The sequence below is a fragment of the Filicampus tigris genome, chromosome 11 (genome assembly GCF_054856515.1).
Source record: "Filicampus tigris isolate MCC_2025a chromosome 11, RoL_Ftig_1.0, whole genome shotgun sequence".
Lineage (NCBI taxonomy): Eukaryota > Metazoa > Chordata > Actinopteri > Syngnathiformes > Syngnathidae > Filicampus > Filicampus tigris.
The window spans coordinates 14,702,637-14,719,681 of record NC_141227.1 but is presented as its reverse complement, the minus strand read 5'-3'; the positions used below and the strand labels follow the sequence as shown (position 1 = coordinate 14,719,681).

The following is a 17,045-nucleotide window of genomic DNA, read 5'->3' as shown; positions in this document are numbered from 1 at the left end:
GGAGTCCTGTGATGGACATAAAACAATTTCCAAAACTTGTGAATAATGTGTGAAGCCCATTGCCATATGAAGCTTTAATGTCACTAATGGTTAGCCAAATTAGGGTTAGTGCTTAGCCTTGGTGGAGGTTTACGCATTATGAATTTGGCTCCTTCGGCCACCAAACTTGTTTTTTTACTTGATGCCTCAACTAGAAATTACACCGCCCCCCTCAAAAAAAAAAACAAAAAAAAAATACTCCAGTCTGGTTCTACTGAATGTCAAATCATTGCTCTACACAATATTTGCTTATACAAAAGACGGTTTTACCAAGATGTAATTTCATGAGCTGAAAAACAACCAGCTGGCCTCATTATGAAACCAATGGTGAACTGCTAATAATTTACACACAGGACCAAGCACATGCACGTCTGTCTGAACCCATATATGCACACGCTGCTCATCTGTATTGTAAATATTTAAAAAGACTACTGCCATCTCTGAAATTAAAACTGCTGCAGCATTCCAGATTAGTATCCCCTAATGTCAACCCATTTCCCATCTTTCCCTCTAATCGCTTTCCAGTCTATTGTTTTCGTTCTTTTTGACCTTTGCTTCAGTTGCCTAGAAATGGGATGTCGAAAAAAAATAATGAATCTTCACACGGCCTCCTGTTGACACCTACAAATCCCTCACTTTGTCTCATGAGCACCACCCCGCCCTCTCACGCTTTCATTTTCACTCACGGCTCATCTCCGCCACTATTGCCTCAAGAAAAAGGTCAGGTTTTGTCTGCAAGGTGGGCCCGTCGTCTTCTCCCGAGGAGAAGGTTGCTTTTCCCAAGGGAAGCGCTGATGTGTTAGGACAGCCCGCAGAGCGAGAACAGGAACCGTGAGTCAGCTCCGCTCTCGCTGTTTGGTTACAAGCCTTGGGGCGTCTGATGTGTCTGGGCCTGCAGGGATATTAGGAATAAATTCTCTCCCTTCCCCGCCGCTTCCTTCCATTGCAATTGCCCCGCCAAATCCTGCTTTTATCACTGTATTTACCCTGCTGAGCTCACTAAAGCTCCCCGGCCTCGGCACAAGGAAGGCATTTATATCCATGCTGGTGTGCGTGTGCGTGTGTGCGCTTCAACCTTCACCTCAGTGTTTCCGATCAACGTCAATGTGGCTGGAATGCAGAGTTAAGTGCTGATGGTACCTCTTCATCCTGATTCTGCACAGACACTTTTCCATTGGTACTTTTTCTAGTATCGAGACAGCCAAGGATACCAAGCGGGCGACCCAAACCTGGTCAACCAGATTTATAATACACTCCAAAGCCTCCTCTTTGCTGCATCAGCCCCTTTTCTAACTGCCCTCAATCTCACCTTGAATAAAATGTGTCTCCTTAAAACTCATTCAGTACCAGACATTTCCAGACTCTCTGTGAAATGACGGACAAATATGTCATTGGGATAGAATGAGTTAACAAAGACAAATGTCAAGAAATATACATAGGGGATCCTCGTTCATATCTAGTGTTGTTGTTGCTAGCATGTTTCCTTCCAACTGATACATTCAATGAGCTGAGGTTTTCACTAATTTTGGATTTTTGTTAGACGTACATATTTTTGTGTTTGATTACATTAACGATGTGTAAAAAAGGTGTTTTAATTCCATTATTATTACCTAATATATTTTATAAGTGCAATTTTTTGATGTTCAAATACAATGTGCTTAAAATGGAGCTTTAATCAATTTAAACACGTTTAAAGCAAGTGGGAGTGATATTTTATGGTTTAATCTACAAAACAAAAACGATACAGTCTTTCTTTATCATAGATTTTCACCTACGATCGGTGAGTCTGGAAAATAATTCTCGCGATGAACTGGGGATCAATGTACGTATAATTTTCTACACTAAAAGTTGACACACAAACTCCATGTCAGGTAATCAAAATGTTCTTTATGAGAACTCTAGCCAGGGTGAGGACTTCCATTCTCATGTCATTTTGATTATTCTCAGCGGTATGAAATTCCAGTGAGCTATGTTATATGATATCAATATGTGTACCAGTTAAATGTTTTGTTCAGTTCCTACGAAGGCAACCTAACATGAATTTGTATGCAAGTCAGAGCATGCTTTAGTCTGTCATTAACCTATGCTAACGCAGCAGTAAAGCCTTAATTGCAATACATATTTGTATGGAAAAAAACATTTTTTAGGACATAACTATGAAACACAGGAAAAACAGTAATTACGGCATGAAGCGATTACGTATTCTTACGCCGCTACGCTAACTACTTTATTGCGCACTGGTCGTAAAACAAAACAGTGTATGCCATGACCGTTGTAAACCAAGCAACCCCAATTACTGCTGTCCTTGATTCACCATTCCTGCAAATGCTTGTAATTGCCTAAAACTGCCTTAGGGGGTAGGTGTCATAGCGCCACCTGTTGCTTTGGCACGCACACTTCACAGCAGTCTGTTAATGTTTTCATGTGAACAAATGCCATCAGATGGATGGATAGTTTTGAGACCGTACAGTGTGAAAAAGTTTTAATCGGTGTCAGTGTATATCTGGAGCTAAAGCCTTCGAGACTTACATTTCTGACATGTTCCTGGAAGGAGAATGTCAGTGTACTCCCGTAGCATGAATGTAGCGTGTCCTGAAAATGTGTGTAAGTGTGCTTGTGTGGCGTTGTAAACAGTCGCTTCTCATGAAAAAAGGAGAAGATCCACAGAGAGCTGCTCTCATTTCACTCATTATTTATTTATCGTGGCCCCCCGCGCGGGACACGAACGCACACGCAGTGACAGAAATTCTGCAGTTTATTCCATCACGCGCCAGCGATCAACCCCATTCTCTCAACCTTTTTGCTTTCACCCCCTCCCTCGGTATCTCCTTGAAATCGATGGGTTGTTGTGTCACCCTGCGCGACGTCTCCTGCAATATTCATCTGAAGAAAAAAGTGCCCATCTCACACTCAATACATTTTCATAAACTCGGTTTGCTGCCGGTTAATGAAGGGCCGAGGGCTTGACAAACATGCACAAACGGATATAGATGCACCCACATACGCGTCAACAATATCTGTGAGCTCCGGGCGAGCGCTTTGTTTTGTGCTGTTGGAATCTGACAGTGATTTATGGAGAAGGGCAGTCACACTACACTCTGAGACACACCGTCGCACAAAGCAAAGTTACCGGACCAAACGTGGGCACAAAGAAAGGTTAGCCCTCCACCAACAAAAGACACAGTCACAGCAGTAGACGGCACAATCGGGACGTCAACATCACATTAATGCCAACTCAAATGCCATCAGAGTTTCGGTCGCTATCAATAACTTGCTCTTCTTAATCTTGCGATTATGCCTATCTCACCTAGCCTATTAAAAGATTCCTTGTTGAGTCATCTGTTGTAAAAGTAAAACAAATTGGAGTTGGGGATTGTGCCTCATGGTTCTATTGACTTTTTCTACTTCCTGTTCTTTTTCCATTGCTGTTGGCTTAATATGATACAACTTTACAAACATTCTAACTGTACAGATAGTTGGAGATTATTACCAAAATTCACGTGGATAACTAAGGAGCTTCTGTTAATTCATATTTAGCACAGAAAAAGGACTTAGATTTGGATCTTCTGTGCATTTGAGTCCATCTGTTTGTGCTATATTTAACGTAGTACATTAATGTTATGTTAATAGTAAAAACAAAAACAAAAAAAACATTAAATGTTCCTCCCTATTAGTCATTAAATTTACAAGCTTTAATGTTAAAAGCATGCTTTATTGTTAATATTACACCAGTTAACTTATTTACATACGTGTTTGACAATTCAAATTTTGAAATCTTAAAAATGGCCTGCCTAGTAAATAAAGTTGTGTCGGAACGTGATGGCACGTGTTTGATTCTCGGCTATTGCAGAGCCACAGCTTGTTTGTGGCAGGAACAAATCATGCAAGTAACTTCTTGATGGGAAAAGCCAAAAGGTGTTATGACTGCACTCATTTAATTTAATAATTAATAATGTTCTGAAGGAAAACCTTAGAGGTATTTCAGAAAAACGGACTTAAATAGCAGTTCTGGAGGGAACCACCAAGATTGATGCAGAGGAAATTGCTAGATCATTGTGCACAAATGAGGGGGCGGAAGAGGATGTAAAGTTAACCTGTCATGTGCTAAAAAGTTTAATAAAAGAGACAAAGACACAGCGATGACTCACAAAAAACATAACACGGTGAGTCATCCTCATCATCAGTGTAACTGAACGAAGAGAAGTACACTCATTAGAGGTTTTGCTCCAAGGGCTCACTGATGCAACAGTGAAACTGAGCATTAAAGAATGCAGAGAGAAGACACCTGGCGATGACAACAACAGGAAGTGAAAATAGAAGACAAAATGGCATTGGACCCACTTTTTCAGCTACAACAACTTCCCCTCGTCCCCAAAGACGTTCTATTATTTTGAAGTCTGAGGGAATTTTTGTAAATTTATACGGAAAACCATAGCATAAATGGAACTTTTCAATTGGAGTTAATTTGGTCAAATATGCTTATATATTGTTCACTGCACCACTTGTACTCTTTCAATGTGTACTTCAGTCTTGGCAACAACAGCATAGGTTTGTGTGTGAATGTGCGTTGTTGTGGTGGAGGTTCATGAAAGGCACTCCAGGACTCTTCAAGACCGAGACCGGCTTGACGGTTGTGGATGGGAATTCAGAAGGGCTGCTTGACAAAGAGTCTGTCCCCTGGTGGGTGTTTTACAGAGTGTGAGGGGCTCAGTATGGATGGAAAAAAGAGAAGGAGAGAGGCGGAGATGAAAACAAGGGCAGGTGTGACTCCCACGAAGAGTATCGAACACCCAAAAACAATAAGTCTACTCATTACAGTCATCACTTGCTTCTTCCATTACATCTCTCAACACAAGATGATGGAACAGTTCCTGCCGCTCGATTTAAAAAAAAAATAAAATTGTAGCGTCCCATTATCTTACATCGTACCTTACGTAACAGGAAGTTCTGTGATTAGAATTGTAAAGAGTCAAAAATGACACTGTTCCTTATTTTACATCAGCCTCTGTGAACCAGGAAGTAGCCTGTTACCAACAAACTGACAAACACAAATACAGCGCTCCACCATTTACACCTTCACTTTTTTTTCCAAGCAGTTCTGCCTTGGTTGAGGGCTGAGCTCCACCAAGTGCCATTCTAGTTTCCGCTTTGGACGCATATAGTGTACATTAATTATGTTTTCTGCTCCTCCCCCAAACTGTTGATTGACAGCTCTGCTGCCTCCTGGCCCTGTCTGGCTACGAGCAGGGGAGTGGGTGACTGAATAGGCTAATAAATGGCGAAGGAGGGGTTGGTCACACCCTACACTTTTGTACCCGCTCTGTCACGCCTGACCCTTAACCAAACACACACACATGCACGCACAAACCCCCTCACTCACACACATACACACGCACACACTTTGATGGCTAACAATGCACGTAAATGTCGTCTCACACACACCTTCACGTCACCTCTGGCAGCCCTGACCCTTTACCAAATACCCAGGCCTCCCCCTGTATCCAAGGTGACCAAATGAGGCCCCGGCTATCACCTAGCAACCGGGAACAATGAGCTCCAAGGAGACGGAATGGCTTGAGCGAAAGGGCAAGCAATTCTCTGGAGATAGAGGGAGGGATGGAGGGATGGGAGTGGAGGGGATGAGGGGTGATGGGAATGGTGTTGGGACACGTCTTTAACCATGTCATAATGAGAGTGCCTGCTAGGGAAACCAGGCTGTGCTTTCTAACCCAACTGACCGTCACTGGTTAACTTTGCTGCGCTTCCTTTAACCAACTTGGAGAAAATTTTTAAAAAATGACTTCCACATTGTATATGCAGGAAGAATATTGTAAGGAAAGGAGGCCACTTTCCAACAAGCTCGACAAGATTTCATTGGAATGATGTACTAAGAGTAAACTTTACGGAGTGAATGTTTTAACTTCGATGCAACACTATCTTTTTATATCCACAACCACAGGTAGGAAGGTGGATGAGGGTGAGATTGCCGAAGGGCAGCATAACAGCACTCTGCCAATCCAGTCTCCATAGAAACGATTAAAGCTTTACTATAAAAAGACGACGAGAAAAGTCAAGCTGTCTTCGTTCCGTTGAGGTATTTATCGTAGATCCAAATTTGATGAGGCCAGCTGCCGTTTTTGCTCTGCCAAAATTCCTCACGGTGAAGTAGGTTGCTCTGGATCAGTCAAAGATGTTCAACCAATTAACCTATGACAAAGCGTTGGGAGAAAATGGAGGAGCATACGGATAAGAGTGAGAAATAAAATGGGTAAAAAGTGTGTGGAGGAAATGGAGTCTGGACTGTCTGTTAGCTTGCTCATGTGAAAAGTCTTTGTTAGTCATGAATGACCTCCTTCTCTTTTACAACAGCTTTATGAAGTGGAACTTGGGCATATCCCTTTACTTCCTCTGAATACTGTACACACACCAACACATCCACTGACTGTATTTTTTTTACATGTCAGCATATCCAGATAATGTTACTTAAAACTGGCCTGTATGTGGTTTTAAAATAGTGACAGTTTGAACCTAGTACTTCTGTTTTCATCCTTTCCTATGGGAACATTTGATGTCAAATTCCAACATTTCTGAGGCTGTACAGTTTCCCTTAATGGACTGTGTTGATCGTAAACAGGGTAGGTTTATGGAAGAAACTTTTTAGTGTCACAAATTTTAAGACCCAGTCACTCGTACTCTAAATTAAGGCTCTTGACAAGACACCCAACCCCCCAATTATGAATATAACATTTGGAATTCTGGCAAGATACCGCACTTCATTTATGGGGTGTGTAACACGGCAGCACTCACAACTTTCCAGGAGGCTATTGCTGGAGAGGTTATTGCATGTTTGTGGATCTTGTTTGGGTCCAGTGAGGTTCGCACCCAGCAGTTAGAAAACATAATATAGCAGGTGTCATGCCATACAATTTCCTAATAAGTTCTCAAATGAACATGTTGCATCCTGTGGTTAGGGAAGTCTTCTAATATGTAAATTCAAGGTAATTCCTTCCTGTGGGTTTAATAAAGGTGTCAGGGGGATGGAGCGGTGATGCTGTGTGGCTAGGCGTTACGGATTAAAAGAGACCCCCCCCCGACCCACCCACACACACACACATATCCATAGCTTGCTTTTGAGAGAATTTAATGGGAGTGGGTATGGAGAATTTAGGGAGTGGCATTGATTCTACTGGGCAAAGTCAAATCAAAGAGCAGCCGCCTGTTCAAATATACCCCGAGTCAGTCCGCCTTTGTCCCTAGATACTACTTATTCTCATGGTGAATTTATGAGGTGTTGACTCTCTCGCAGAGCAAGCAAGAGAAATAGAAGAAAATGTGTATTAGTCCGTGCTTGCCATTGATTTCTGGCTTATGCCGTTGTCCTGCTTGAAGCGTCTGACCTTCTGAAGCTGTAAATATCCCGAAATATATTGGGTTGGACAGAGGAATGCTGCAATGATTTGTTCCATTCTTTAACGGTATTGTGTGTCACGCTGAGGTCGCCTTGACTTCATGGGAACTGTCCACAAATCGCCGCGCTGGACTGAGCTGGCTTGACCGATTTCCCACTCTGAAGTCCTGTGCCGGGAATATCCACTCCACGAACACCAGCACCAACAACACCCTCACCACCCCCCACCCGTCGGCTTGATCCCCACATGAAAGCGCCTGCAATCTCATTACCACAACCTGGGGCTCGTCAGAAACTCCAGTCCCCGGGCCATTTTTTTTAAGCCAGAGGATGGAGAAATCCAGCCAGGGGGAAGATGAATGAAAGAAGGCTCATATATGGCTCGGCATCCAGGGCAGCCAGGTGTTGAAGATACAGATAAGACACAGGGAGGAAGTCATGGAAGGCGAGGACGGGGAAGTGATAAGGAGGTTGTGACAGGGAAGAAGACAGAAAGGAAGTGGGGTACCGTTAAAATGGGGGGATGGGGAGGCTTTCTAGTCTTATCGCAGCATGTTTTTTTGCTATCCTCCATCGTGTTACCAGGCCTCCTTTGGCAGAGTCCACCTTTGAAGTGATAATGGACCTTTTGGCTAATGCTCCTCTGCAGGTGTACCGGGCTCCCTCGTCCTCTACAGATGAGAATCCTTTCAAAGTCTGCGGAGGAAGCCAATCCCTCTTCTGTATGCCCCTCGCTTTGCTTCTTTCCCTCTGTCTGCCAACTCCATTTGCTAAATCCACACAGTATTTATTGGCTGCCTCTGTCACACGCCATCACCTTCACATCCATCCGTTCTCCGGCGATTCATTTTGCGCCTTCCTCACTCCACTCAAGCATAGTACGTTTATATGACCGAAATGCACTTCTAACTGGATTCATCTGTTTAAATTAGAGTTTTCCATATTTGTTTTCATCACCATGACTCTCAGCAGTGTCTTCTCAATCAATACTAAATGAATATCTCATTTTCTTTGCTCTCGGTGAGATGTCACTGTTGTTTTCTTGATGTACTATAGACAGGAAAGCCCTGCACAAAACATGTTTCTCCATTTGAACACACACACACCCACCCACAAGGCTACAATATCTCTGTTTCATCCTTCGAAACCAGTTGGGGATCTTTGTGTTGAAACGGCAATTCAAATAGCAAATTTTTCTACATGATTGTCTGTAGCAATTGGCAAGGTTTGACTTGATTCGTAGCATTGAAATATACAAATAAATAAATAAAATTTAAAAAAATCCTGCGCACACATTCTTTATTCTTTTTGCCGTGGTCTTTTTGTAAAGAAGTAACAATGGCAGCAAGAAAATGTGCTGTGAAAGTTTGTAGTGCTGACATCTTTTCTTTCCTACGATTTGGTGGTACACTGTACACTGGCCTGTAAAATAGTGAGAAGATGGCTTCCCTGGCTCAACAGTTTACGGCAAACATTTTGCCCTTCCCAGCTTTATACTGCACGATCTAAAGCCGGCATTTAGGTTGTCTTCGAACTAAAGGTACAGCAGAGCCTGTGGAGTCTGAAGAACAAAGGGACTGAAGTCTTAAGAATGAACGTGAGACCCACAGACAGTGAGAGAGAGTATAGCCATAGGGAAGAGGATCAAGGGAATGTGTCTAAAACCCCTAATTACACACACATACAAATAAAAATCCCCAAATCTCTCGCCTAATGCCAGTCTTTCCCCAAGCGACCAAATCTTTCTTTTGAGCCATTCCCCTTACAGCGTTTTTCTTTGTGTCATGCGCTCACAAAGAAAAAGTACAAAAATGAATCATTAGAAATTCCACACATTGCTGCCTAATAAATTGCTCATAGGTGTCTTTTAAAATTTCTGAGGGGGCCACAGGAAAAATACTGCATTGGAGGACAATAGACGTCTTTCCACCCGAGTGAGGAAAAGCAGTGTTTTTGTGTCTACCTGGAATACATCCAGCAATGCACCTGGGAGTCTCAAGTCCCAAATACTTTACAACTAAATATTACGTACAGACAGTTCAGCGCTCGCCCTAAGATCCTAGACGACAACCCTCTACATTGTGATCCAGAGGAATTAGCGATGATCGAAATTACAGATTTTTTTTAACTGACGCTGCAACGAGCTTGACAGATGTAACGAGCCAAGAATGACGATCACAAATGAGACTACTCCCAATTAATACTGTGGGGTCAATGACAAGGGCTCGGTTAGATAATGTAACGACAGCACATTACTGTGCAGAGGTCGACCAATTAGGAACACATGGAAAAATATGACTTCAACTCAAAAGAAACGTCAGCATACCTGACTCAATTCCGTGTGCTTTTTCTTTGGCTTTGTGGGCTCACAGGTGACCAGTGAAAAATAAAAGTGGCCTCTTAAGTATCGCGCCCCAACTCATCGTCTCCAAGCATGGCCAATCAACCCACATTTAAACCACATTTGTATAACAGTTGGAATGAGAATTAATCGATTAGTCGTGCCTGGAGAGTGAGGGAGAAGGATGACCTAACAGGAAAGTGACTATTGTTGTGTTACTGTCCCATACGCTACATTAGTGTAGCAACAGAGCTAACATAACACCACAGACATCAAAATAACAATATAAACAACAGAGGATTATATCGTATGGTAGATGTTTTTGTCACACCAAAATATATATCGTTATATTGTACATCTCTAGGCTCAAGTAAACTTAAAGCAAAAAAAAAACCCTCTTTGGAATGTTTTCGACTTATTGGTAAAAATGTAAAATACGGCAACTGCCCGTTACAAAATACGGAGAAATCAGAACAATTGGCATTGCTGTATTAGTGGTTAACCTCTTTTTAAAGTTGTGTGAAATTTGAGGATGTTAAGAAAAATGAGGCAGTATAATATTATTTTATAATATATAATATTGTATTATAATATTAACGTAGGATAAAATTGCAGTGATTATTTTTTGCACGTGTATGACCATTCAACATTTCCCATAGTTATAGTATGTATGACAGCTTACCACCGGAATGGATCTATTCAATTTCCATCGTTACTAGCGAAGGAAAAATGTCTGCAAATCTAAAAGGAATTTTACATTTGACTAGCATGCGCGAAGTGATTCAACCATGGATACTCGTTTGTACTCACAACAACCGCAACTTAGTTATAGTTTGCACCAAAAATAGGTGTTATTCCTGGCCCGTTTGTCGCATTCCACATGCCGAGAGATATCAAGGAGTGTGTGTGTGTTGTGTCCTCTGAGTGTCAGTTCCAATCTGGACCAAGCGTTGCCAACCAGTCTGAACTGTCAACGGCGGGAACGGGGAGGAGGACAAGCAGGCCTTCCTTGGGCAGCTTCACTGAGTGAAATCCCTGTGTGTGTATACTCATGACGGATCTGGACCGCACTGTGATGTCTTATTCATGTTGTATCAATTCATAATGACCGGGCCAGTCCCCTGGCACAGGAAATAAATGCGCAAAAGCACACACTCGACTCACACGTACGATTTGACGGTGGTTTATCGTGTGTGTGTGTGCGCATCTGTGTTTGTAGACCATCAAGGCTGACATATATGTGCACGTATATGTAGCGCTGCGCATAGCAGAAGCCGGACACCAAACACAGCATTGATGTGCCTGTGCTTTGGTGTGAATATTTAATAATCCTCAATCCACCACTTTAATTATTCATGAGGACGGACACAGAATCGTCAGTAAATATAAACACTGCTGTTTCTTTTTTTTTTTTTCCCCACTCTGAATATTTCAACCCTTCTGCCTCCACTTCGTCAGTTTCTTTTCTCCTCTCTTGCTCCCCTTGTGCTGAGGTGGTGAATATTTCAAATGGCGTAGTGGTTTTTAAATTACCCCCTTTTGGCTTCCGCTCGCTTCACATGGTTTAGTCTGCGTTTCTCTCCCGCTCACACACACTCACACACGTACGCTCTGGACTCGTAAAGAAAACAGCGACAAGCCATAAAAGCCACTTTTACCACCTGACAAGGACAGGGGCAGGAAGAGCAAGAAGTTAATACCTGACTCGGATGGTTTGGTCGGCTGCAAGGTCAGGAATTTCATGCTGCTGCAAAAACTCAAACACCTTAAATTGACAGTTCAGTCTCCATGGGTTATACATATACAATATGAGCCAATGGCGGACAAGGAAGGAAGCTGGGCAAGAGATGACTAGTATGTTCAGAATCTGCAACCAAAGGTAGCTCTACTCAAGCAACCAGACCCTGGATCAGTCTGTGGCAATTAATTTCAGCATGCACAGACTTTTTGGGGAAACTGGCATCGCCACTAAAACGCCAGAGCGTACGAAAGTTCCTATGCATTGAGAGTTTGATGCCGGACAGATGTGAGGCGGCGATTTTAATCAAGAGCGCACACTGATGGCCCAGAAAGCGTTTGAAGGAGTCGAGTTGCTATGGAGACGCCTGCAAAGTTGGGGCCCAAACAGTCTTCCGAGAGACCCGGTGTTCTGAAATTCCTTCCTACCCGTCGAGATGTCCTCCCAATGCCCAGTGCACATCGCCAATAAGTGTTTTCGTGGGAATTTGGTAACTTTTTGTGCTACATGTTGTACAGTCGGTTAAAAGCGGTGAGTACTTACTATTTTCGTTTTTATTGAGTCTTATTTGACTTTTTCATTGCAAAGGAAGTTTGCAAAGGGTAAGACATTTTGGCAGAACAGGATGTCAAATCAGCCTTCGTCAGTTTCGACGGGGTAGGACAATTTGGCAGAACACCGGCGCACTGAGGCAGGTCATTCATCATCAGGGACAAAGAGAAAGAAACAGCAAGACAAGTTTGGAGCGTTAACGGTCCGCCCGGCTCACAAACAGGAACATCACCAGACGCAGCAATTTGATTCTTTTCATGTCGTCAAACGTTGAATGCTGATTTCCTGACTTCAAGCCAACCTGCAGCTAAGGAACATACTGAATGGAAAAGCAAAGGAGCAATACGGTGACAGTTGGATTGTTGATAGTGTTAATGATAGAGAACAGTACTTTTTCTGGATATTCTTCCTTTGCTTAACAATCAACAAATACAAACACTTCTCCCATAGAAATCTGCAACACATATTTCACACTGTTATCTTAAATGCCAGAAATAACATATTCCCTCATGGACGCCCCCCAAATACACATTAGCCCATGGAGATGTAATTACAGGGTCGTTCTGTAAATAGGGTGATTTGCATTTGCCCTTATTCTTTCTTTTTTGTGCCCGTGCGCGTATGCAGTATGCATCTATGCCACCCAGCTAGTATGTGAGTGTGTTAGGGTTTTGTGTATGTCAATATGCCTGTCGCCAAGCATTAACTATGAAAATGAAAGATGGGAAAAAAAGGATCTTAAGGATGATTAAGACATGCCCTTTGCCAAAATGTCCTTAGTCCGCCTTGTGTGCAGGTACACAACCCCATTTTGTACCTCCCGAGGAGAAACAAGGTGAAAGCTCGCCTCCCTTCCCTCGCCCACCGTGTAACATGCCGCTTCCGACAAGAATGTGTTGTGGCAACAACAAGCAACAACCTTCACCTCCACTTCCCGCGGAACCCGTCTTGACCTTAAACCAGATGCTGCATCCCTCCGGGGCGTCTCCTCGGCTAACTGTTCTCCACTATACGCCAATTCCTCTCACCTTACCCCCACCGTCCCACGGTCCTCACTTCCTCCTGCTCTCCCACTGCGAGGAGATGCTAATTACAGGCAGAGATGAGTAGATTACAGCTATGTAGTGTAGTGGAAGTGGGATGAGGCCAAGGGGGCCAACAGGTTGTTAAAGTTGATTAATGTAACTCTATTTTCACTGTTATTTGTTCACTGATGTTCCGCGCCACGCCTCTCACCTCTTTGTTGGCCGTTCACATTGCATTTCGTCACTGGAACCCAACTGCCATCCATCACTGAGCGGCTTGTAACGAACCCTAACTATCGCTAATTATCTCAAATCAATTCCAATTATCTCAGCTCTGCCCCACATGCATCAGCGTCTCCTATCGCTCAGGTCTGGGAACAGACGGCAACGGTGCAGATAAACACAGATCACACACTATAGGGACAGAAAGACTTAGAACAAACCTTCGTATTGATGAATTAATCAATCAGAGGTTGGAAAAGATCCTTAACTCATTCACTGCCTTTGACCTATTTATTTGTCTTTTCACAGTCCAGCCATTCAATCCCAGGAATTTATTTATATTTTTTTCAAACGTTAGGGTAAAAGAGGGTCTGAAAATGTCTGGCAGAGAATGAGTTCATCTCACTGTCTTGGAGCCCTTTTCAGCCACAGCATTATTGTACCAACAGTGCTTGCTTTCTCCATGAATGCTTGGTTGGATGAGTTTGACATCGATTCTATCAGACACATTTCAAGGGAAGTAGATACACACCAAAACCTCAAAACGTTTTCTGAGGAGAACAAAAGGTGTAAAAACACCAACGGCGGGATACAATTCGTATTTTTGTTCCCGCTGGACTTCTTGTAGGCGTAAGTCTTCATATTAGAGTGAAACATGATGAGATGGCTGCGATTGGCTGGAGACCAGGGTATACTCCACCTCTCGCCCAATGACAGCTGGGATAGGCCCCAATGTGCCTGCGACACTATAGTGAGGATAAGTGCTTCAGAGAATTGATGAGTGGATGATGAGATGGATATAATCCAATGCCGGATGCACCAAAGTCAGCGATATGAACCACGTCACTGCCAATATCTTATATGATTCCATACTTTCCAAATTCCAATTTCATGTAATATCCGTTCAAGTGTTTTTGATTGTTTTTAAGCACGGTTCTGAAATATGAACTACTTAATTAAACAGGATGTTATCACAAATAGTATTATGTTGCTCTCTCAACGGTTCTGACTATCCTCAAACACTTTCATTGTTTCTCTTTGAGGTGAACATTCAAATTGTATCCCACTAGTTTTTCGCATATATTTCAACTGTTATCCCTCCACCAAAAAAAAAAAAACAGTAAAGGTCTTCCATTAACACAGTCTTTTCCAAACTTTTTTGAGTCATGCACCAGTAGCATAATGTTTGAAATGCAAACAGTAAGTGGAGTTCAAAGTTAATATTTTAGAGAGGAAGTGTTCATACGTAACCTTTTCGGTTTGTGATTGTGTCATTATGAAATTGGCTGCCATTACCTTATTAATCCCACGCACAAATACCTGCATTAACCCAAGGACCCTCAATTTTGTGAGTTTTGTTTTGCTCATTTTCCTCCTCTAAAGCTTCACTTAAAGACAGGCTTGAGCTCAATAGGGGTTGGAATTGAGACAAAGAGCAAAAGTGTAAAAGGTTCAAAAAGGCATTTTGCATTCAAATGAAGGGAACCATCTGGGTGAGTGCACCACCTTTTATGATAATATCCCTTGTTAGGATTGGAAAGGTAGACCTTAACAAGCCCCGGCAAGCACTTTGAGCAAGTGCAAAAGTGTACGTTTAACTTATAGTGCATTATCATACCCTGATTGTTTCTGACAAAAGCAAAAGGTACAAACGAAAACGCTTCCCCTGGGAATGGAGAACCTTTTAAGTCCATTAAAAACTGCTGGCAGGAGTGAGACGGGCCGTAACCTAACCGCATCAGACATGGAACCAGAATCCACAGTGTGGCCCAGACACGTCAGGAGTCAAGAAACGCATTAAGGAAAAAGCTTTGCCTTTTCCCGCCGTTCTTTAAGTCTCACACAAATCAATACGTCAATTTACCACAGGCGTCATTATGGTTGCTTTATTTTCAATTCGCTGCGGCTGGATCGCTCATTTGTTTTAACTGCGCAGGAATATACAACGCACCTGAAAAGCGTCATGCCCCATTATGTCTCACTTTAATTCAGCCAAGGATCGAGAACAAATGACTGTGTACACATTGTGAATCGATTTAGCCAAGGTGACCAAGGTCTCATTGTGCAGGATGTGCCGGCGCAGAGTTTAGAATAATGAGCGCAAAGTCAGATTGGATGAAACAGGGGAGCTGTGTTAACACAATTTGTTGGCTGTTGGCAGAGTCGCTTGCCCCAGATGGACCAATCACGCTCGTTCAAGGCCGTGCGCCGTTCTGGAGGGCCTCGGCTCGCTCTGTGTCTATTCTAACTAGATAGACAAGCCAGTGAGTCACGCCATAAGCAGACATTTCCTTTCCTGAAGGATGACGCTTTGCCCTAATACCCAACGGGACAACTTTTGGCTTAATGACAGGTGACGTGTGAAGACAGTTACAAGGGAGAAACGGATAGATTCAAGATGGTATTAGACATCAAGCGCAAGATAAGCAGATGGGGGTCTGAGGTCGGGATCATAAGCTAGTAGAAACCACAGCGTGAATGGATGGCAGGGAAATCCTTTTTCCATGTCGCACTGTTTTATTGCTCCCAGATGCTGCAGGTAACTGGAATAATGTGAGCTGGAACGATCAGCTAGCAACAGGGACACTGATTATCCCAAAGATGGAAATCTACCCCCAAAAAACTGTTACAGATGAGGATAAAAAAAAAAAAAAATAGCATTATGGTGGGATGTTTTCACTACATGGGATGCATGTGTGTGTACATCGGGGAATAGAGATGCAGTCCACAGACAGAAAGATCTCAATAAGTGTTATTTAAATTGGAACCGAGCCCAAAATGAATTGGGCCACACATAATTTCCCTGTCAGCAGTGCACTCTCTCTAGTAGACACTGCTGATGATTAGGAATGCAGGCCCCAGAGTCCAAAAGCCAGAAAGGAACACTGGGGATCATTGAAAGCTCAACTGGCCTTTCAGTAAGTAAAATTTATGTCTGACTGCTGTTTAATTGTGCACACTAAACCAAAGCCCACATTGGTAAATGAAACCTTGCTGAGCAGTGTTACCGCACACGAGAGCAAGAGGAGTGTTGAGAGATGACATGTGAACAGGCGGCGGGGGAGCATGGTTGGTGGAACTTTAAAAAAAAAAAAAAAAAGAAACAGCAGTTACTTACAGACGAGACAGGCCAGGGTTCTTCTGAAAGAGCAACTCTGGAAGCTGCTGCAGTTGATTACGGTTCAGGCGCCTACGGCAGAGAGAGGGTATGATCAGCCAGTGAATGTGTGTGTGTGCGTGTGTGTGTGTGTGGGTGTGTGCGTGTGTGTGTGTGTGTGGTTGTGTCCTTGTGTGTGGAAGCTGTGAATAATTTCTGCAAGATGCATTCGAATCAGCATAGCCATGGGCTATTGTGTTTCAGTCTCCTCTGAATGTCACATAAATATCCACGTGAAAGTTCAGGGGGAATTAAAGTGCTAAGTCCGAGACAGCGCACTGAATTATCTCTACATAGTGACATTACAACACAGCGCTGGGGTAAGATTACATCCAGCGCTCTCTTTCCGGGAGTAACAATTCTCCAAAATTCTCCTTCGGTAACAAGTGAATTACATCAATTACATGTAAGAACATGCGTGGATTTGATCCGCGTTACATCAATACACAATGTTTCTTGACTGGAACAATGGCTGGCAAAGACGTCACATCCAAGACTGGCAGGCTATATGCAAATAGAGCATTTAAGTCAATGAGGAACAGCCTGTTGCTAATTTGTTGGAA

General features: G+C 43.0%; 1 protein-coding gene across 4 annotated transcripts in view; it reads right to left on the bottom strand.

Moving 5' to 3' along the window:
- slit1a (slit homolog 1a (Drosophila)) overlaps positions 1-17,045 on the bottom strand; it is a 97,355-nt gene that overhangs the window by 64,173 nt on the left and 16,137 nt on the right. For all 4 annotated transcript variants that reach the window (XM_086044501.1, XM_086044503.1, XM_086044502.1 and 1 more), the window contains exon 4: positions 16,444-16,515. In XM_086044501.1, coding sequence (XP_085900627.1) covers positions 16,444-16,515 — 72 coding nt within the window. The remainder of the gene's footprint in view (positions 1-16,443; positions 16,516-17,045) is intronic.